The following is a 5,805-nucleotide window of genomic DNA, read 5'->3' on the forward strand; positions in this document are numbered from 1 at the left end:
CCCCCAAGCATATCAGCTAGAGACAGAAACCAGTATCCCATATCCTGGTTACACAGGCTTGAAAGATGAATGTGATACAGCACTTTATCAACCTTTTAAGTGCATTAGTGACACATGACACATACAAGGAATCAGTGTAAGCATTTCTGTAACTTTATTGACTAGCTTTATTGCACATACTTATTGAAGCCTCCATTATTTTACCCACCCAAGGTTTCCATAATTATTTTAAATGCAAGTTAAAGATAACTTTCATTCCCATGACTTATTTCCCCCCCCCCATTTTAAATTTTAAGGTTCTGAATCACCCAAGAAAGACATAACCCCTGAATTCATACGTGTAGACCATGCGGCATTCAGGGAGCAAGCCAGTGGGTGCTCTGCAAGCATACTGATACTCTGCACAGAGAGAAACATCATAGATCATTAACTTTAAACCTCAGTGGTCACTGAATTAAATATGTGAGACTGCAATTTTAGCTCAGTCAATCATCTTTTATGCTGTTGACCTTTTATTCTGATGAGAAAGGTAGACTGCCTAAAAATCAAGCCTTCTTCTTCACTTCACTCTCTTCCTTTCCTGCTGCTTCTTTCTCTTCCTTCTCCTCCTCAACAGTTTCCTCAGCAGCTTCCTGAGACTCCTCCCCTTCTTCAGCTGCTGTTTCTTCCCCTTCTCCTTCTCCTTCCTCTTCCTCACCCTCTTTGGCTTCTTCAGATTCTTCCTTAGCACCTTTGAAAGACAAAAAGTAGTATTATTTCACATCTATGTACTGTTCCTAATCCCAATTTAAGGGGAGCCAGCACACCTGCACCCTTCAACCCAACACATTCAGATGGCAGCCAGCTAAACATGATGGGGCTGGCAAATGATTTTGCATGAAAGCAGGGACATTTATCTGGGACTTGCAAGGCAGAACAACAAAACTACACAACCAACTTATCCTAGATTTCAGAGGGAGTGAAACACTTTATAGGTCTTTTCAAAATCATGGCCTTGAAAAATATTGACTCTGGACTCATTGCTTTAAGCCTTATCCAAAGGCTTGAGTTCAAAATGGAATCTTGTCATTGCTCTCCAATTGGCTCTTTAGCTATCATTTCGTCATAATTAATCTTTACACTAATAAACTCCTAGAATAGCTCAATGGCAACCAATGCATTTCAGGTATGTTTAGGTTAAATCCTTCAGAGCTATGCAACTGAAGTTGGGAAAAGCAACCCTGGGTCATATTCCTTCTCATTTTCTTTAAAATGAGAGTCTGGCAAATAAATTATGGTGCAGCAAGGAAGTGGCATATACTTTGCTTGAACAAGAAAACTACCTAGACCTCAGGCAATAGATATTGCTATCCACTGACCCCAACAGTTACATCCACAGACATCAGCTGATGTTCCTATTATCACAGGCTACTCTCTGGAAATTAGTATTTAGCCCAGGATGTCCTCGTCCCTTCTTTTTGAGGATGTCTGTAATAGCTAAGTACTGTTTGCTGCTGTATGAATATAATATTACATGCTGTTGAAGTATTATCATTCTTGTTTTTGGAAACTTGGAATGGAAAAAAACCCACCCAGTGATTTCCAAAGGAATATAATCAGTCCTACAATCTGCCTGATATTGAATGTTTACCTTATCTTCCATTCAATGTTCAGGCTTTCCTGCTTAAATGCTGTGTGCTTAATCCCATGATCCTCTGCTCACGTGAGCAGACAAGGAGAGAGGTCAAATCATTAGGCTTAGTCATCAGGATTTCTGGGTTTTACCCCGTATGAGCAGGGTGAAGCATGAAAGAGAGGGATTTGAAAGTAACTATAAGTACCTTCCTCCTCTTGTTCAGCCTCTTCACCTCCTGCTTCTTCCTCACCTTCCTCTTTCTCTTCCTCCTCACCTTCTTCTGCAGGTGCTGCCTTGGCTTCTGCCACTTTAGCAGCCTCAATTGTTTCCTCTATTTCAATCTGCTCTTCCTGAACATGACTGGAGTAGTATGTGGGGAAGGAACGGGTTGTCATCAGGTAGGAGCTGGACTGGAGACCACTGTAGGCAGACCTGCCAAAAGTCGGGGCAGTCTGGGTGTAGCCACTGGTGATGCTTCCAACACTAGTGAAACTGAGTCGGGTCTCTTCACCTTCCAGCAGTTTCCTAGCAGACAAAAAGCAAGCAGAAATGGCTTAGTTGTGCTGCAGCAGTATTCAGCAGATTCAGCTAAGGACCAAGATACTATGATGCTTTGAGCAGCACAAGCCCTAGAAACTGCATACTTTGGAATGCAAAAACTAGCCTATAATGAATAACTATGTGGCAATGCTACCCTATCTTCTTGGAAAAATTTGTTTCAGATGTGTGCATTACTGGTGAATTAATACTTTTCCTTGTTAGAAGAAATAATGGGGAAAAAGTCTCTAGGACTAGGTTCCTATAGCAGGTGAGCTTAGAATTGTATATTGGTAACCTGTAGGGCTGCAGAGAACGATGCAGACCTAACAATTTGATGTTATGTTCAGCTATTAGACAGGGTTTATAGTCACTTTCTCAATATTCCCCCTTGTGGCATTCACAGAAATTCTGTTTCGGCATTTGCCGTTTCTAACAGTATCTGGGACAAAACATTAAACAGCTATTTAAAAGCAATTCTGCTGTAAAATATTTGCTTTGCAGGAGATTGCTTCTGCGAGTTGGAAACAAAGCCCGTTCTTAAAAGCATGTAAGAGGTTTCCAATTTTGAGAGCACAGCCATCTGTATTAAGAAGTTCCACTGACACAAAATCTCTTCACTGTATGTACAGAACAGGTATTTTTATCTGTAAAGATGGAGAACTGAGATCATATATTGCTGAGCTAAGAGTTCTGTATGCATATACATACACACCATTATACTCGCTCAGGTTTGCTCCACTGAAGATTTTGCTTTAAGCAAGCATTTTACCTCAAAAGCACTGCTTCTTCCAATAGCAAGACAACGGAGAAGACCTGATTAAACTGACACTTATCTATGAAAATTTCTGCTGGAGGAATGATAAATAAAATGAATTCTCTTGAAGAGAGAACGGGAACCTGATCCCTTACTAAAACATTCCCCCCATCCTACCTATACGCTGCGATTTCGATGTCCAGGGCCATTTTCACATTGAGCAGATCTTGATATTCCTTCAAATACCGAGCCATTTCACTCTTCGTGGTTCTCAGCTCGTTCTCTAATTTGTTGATTGTATCCTGTTGGAAGTAACAATATCGGCAGGGTAAAATTCTTAATTCCTCCATGTCTAGCAGTAACATCTTGCAAGGAATTTCTCCAATCCTATTAACTTAATCTTGCTCTCGCAGACAGAAAGCGAGCATCTCCAACTCCACCCTCAGCCAAAAGGGCACCGTTTACCAAACCCCACCTTCCCTGGCAGGGTTTTCCCACCCCTATACCCACTGCCTGTTATTCCATCCTTATTTAATGTCAAGAGCCCCATTTTCTGCTATGCGAGGACTAAACACCCCTACACCCACACTCTGTTATTCCATCCCTATTTAACATTAAGAGCCCCGTTTTCTGCTACGTGAGGACTAAACACCCCTGTACCCACACCCTGTTACTCCATCCCTATTTAAGAGCTCGGTTTTCTGCTATGCGAGGACTAAACACCCCTGTACCCACACCCTGCTATTCCATCCCTATTCAGCGTTACGAGCCCGGTTTTCTGCTACCCGAGGACTAAAGCACGCACGAAACTTGTTTTGTTTCAAGCCTCTACGTGCTTCTTCTAGTTTTAGCTTAAGGATATGCCTTTTTCAGAACGACCCAGCTCGGGATTTACGGGCACACAGACGAACGACGCCTGGCGCACCGCAGCGGCGGGAGCTAGAAGCAACGCCCCCGTTTCCAGGGTGGCCCCCGACAACCTCCCGCCCCCCCCTCACCTGCAGGGCGGAGATGTCGGCGCTCTGCTTCTCTTCCAGCTCCTGCAGCTGCTTCTCCAGCGCCTCGTTCATGCCGCGGGTGGCCTCGATCTCCAGCGTCTTGGCCTTGAGCAGGCGGCGGCTCTCGGAGACCTCGTCCTTGGCGGCGCGGACGGCGTCGGTGTTCTTGGCGGCGCTCTCGCTGAGGACGGTGAAGCGGCTGCGGAACCACTCCTCGGCGTTCTGCATGTTGCGAGCCGCCAGCTTCTCGTACTGGGCGCGGATGTCGCGCAGGGCGGCCGAGAGGTCGGGCTTGGCCGACACGTCCATCTCCACGGAGAGGTGCGCGTACTGGATCTGCGCCTGCAGCTCCGCCAGCTCCTCCTCATGCACCTTCTTGAGGAAGGCCAGCTCGTCCAGCAGGCTGTCCACCCGCTTCTCCAGCTCCGCCCGCGCCAGCGCCGCCTCGTCCGCGCCCTTCCGCACCTCCAGCAGCCGCGCCTCCGCGTCCTCCCGGCTCAGCACCTCCTCCTCGTAGCGCGCCTGCAGCCCGCGCAGCGTCTCCTCCAGGCTCTCCCGCTCGCCCTGCAGCGCTTGCTTCTCGCTCGTCGCCTCCTCGGCGGCCAGGCGCAGCTCGCGGATCTCCTGCTCGTAGAGGGCGCGGAAGCGGGAGGGCTCGGCGTGCTTCTGCCGCAGCACCAGCAGCTCGGCCTCCAGCACCTTGTTCTGCTGCTCCAGCTCGTGCACCCGCTCGATGAAGCAGGCGAAGCGGTCGTTGAGGTCCTGCAGCTGCGCCCGCTCCTGGCTGCGGATGGACTTGAGGTCGTTGCTGATGGCCGCCACCTGGCTCAGGTCGAGGCTGTCCACCGAGTGCAGGAGGGAGCCCGAGGCGCTGGACGTGGCGTAACTGCGCCGCACCGACACCGAGGAGACGGGCGCCGACAGGCTGGAGTACGCCGAGCGCGCCGAGCTGTAGCCGCCGCCGCTGCGCATCGCCGAGACGTGGAGCCGCGGGCTCTCGGCGTACCGCCGCTTGTAGGAGGGGAAGAACGGGTCGTAGCCGTACGAGCTCATGGCTGCGGGAAGGCGGCCGGGAGAACGGGAGGCTGCCAGCGGCTGCGCTGCGGACCGGCGCCGCCCGACCGCCCCTATTTATCGGCGGGGAGGGCGGGCGGGCGCAGCCGCCGGGCGGGGCGGGGCGGTGCCGCGCTGAGGTACGGCCCGCGCCGCGCTGAGGTACGGCTCGCTACGTCCCTCGCGTAGCTCCGCGCCTCGCCGCGGGCTCAGGGCGGGCTGTGGCGAGGCGAGTGAGTGGGCGAGTGAGTGAGTGAGTGGGTGGGTGCTCCCTGTCAGCTTGTGCTGGCGCGGCCCCGTCGGAAGCGCCTGGCATCGCCCTCGCCTCAGGCCCGCTTCGGGCTCGCCGGGGGCTTCTCTCGAGCCCCCCTTCGGGCCTACTTGGGGCCCACCTCGCCTCAGGCCTAGCTGCTGCCCCCCCCACCTGCCAGGCTGTGCGTAACACCCCTCTCCTCATCCCCCGCTTCCCCACAAGCCCCCCTGGCAGAAGCCCTGGGGAGGTTGTGGCGGGGGTCTCGGCGGGGGTCCGGTGCCTCAGCGAGGCTGGGGTGCGCGCAGCCCTCGCTGCACCTCAAAACCCTCAGGCCGCCTACGTAAACATCGTGGTTTTCTCCTTCGATTGGCGGTTTTCACAAGGTGTGTGTGCTCTTCGAGTTCTCGCTGCCCTGGCTGTGTCCTTTGTTGCAAGTGGTTCCTAACAACCAGGTAACGACGTGAATGCAGAAACAAATATGGCGTGTGGTTTGCAGTCCTAGCAGAATACATTAATATCTAGTTACCTAGCTTTGCTTCCTCCGTTCCTTGAAACTCTCTAGAGGCAAGCCTGTCTGAGACTTGGACTATGG

General features: G+C 51.1%; 1 protein-coding gene across 1 annotated transcript; it reads right to left on the minus strand.

Annotated features, from left to right (window-relative positions):
* Nucleotides 1–275: 275 nt before the first annotated feature.
* Nucleotides 276–5,012, minus strand: NEFL (neurofilament light chain). The gene is made up of 4 exons (XM_052806547.1): nt 3,908–5,012; nt 3,087–3,211; nt 1,821–2,140; nt 276–730 (listed from the first exon to the last, which is right to left on the minus strand). The coding sequence occupies exons 1-4, from the start codon at nt 4,958–4,960 to the stop codon at nt 546–548; spliced, it is 1,683 nt and encodes a 560-aa protein (XP_052662507.1). The 5' UTR covers nt 4,961–5,012; the 3' UTR covers nt 276–545.
* Between the last annotated feature and the right edge of the window lie 793 nt (nt 5,013–5,805).

Source organism: Harpia harpyja, chromosome 13 (genome assembly GCF_026419915.1).
Source record: "Harpia harpyja isolate bHarHar1 chromosome 13, bHarHar1 primary haplotype, whole genome shotgun sequence".
Classification (NCBI taxonomy): domain Eukaryota; kingdom Metazoa; phylum Chordata; class Aves; order Accipitriformes; family Accipitridae; genus Harpia; species Harpia harpyja.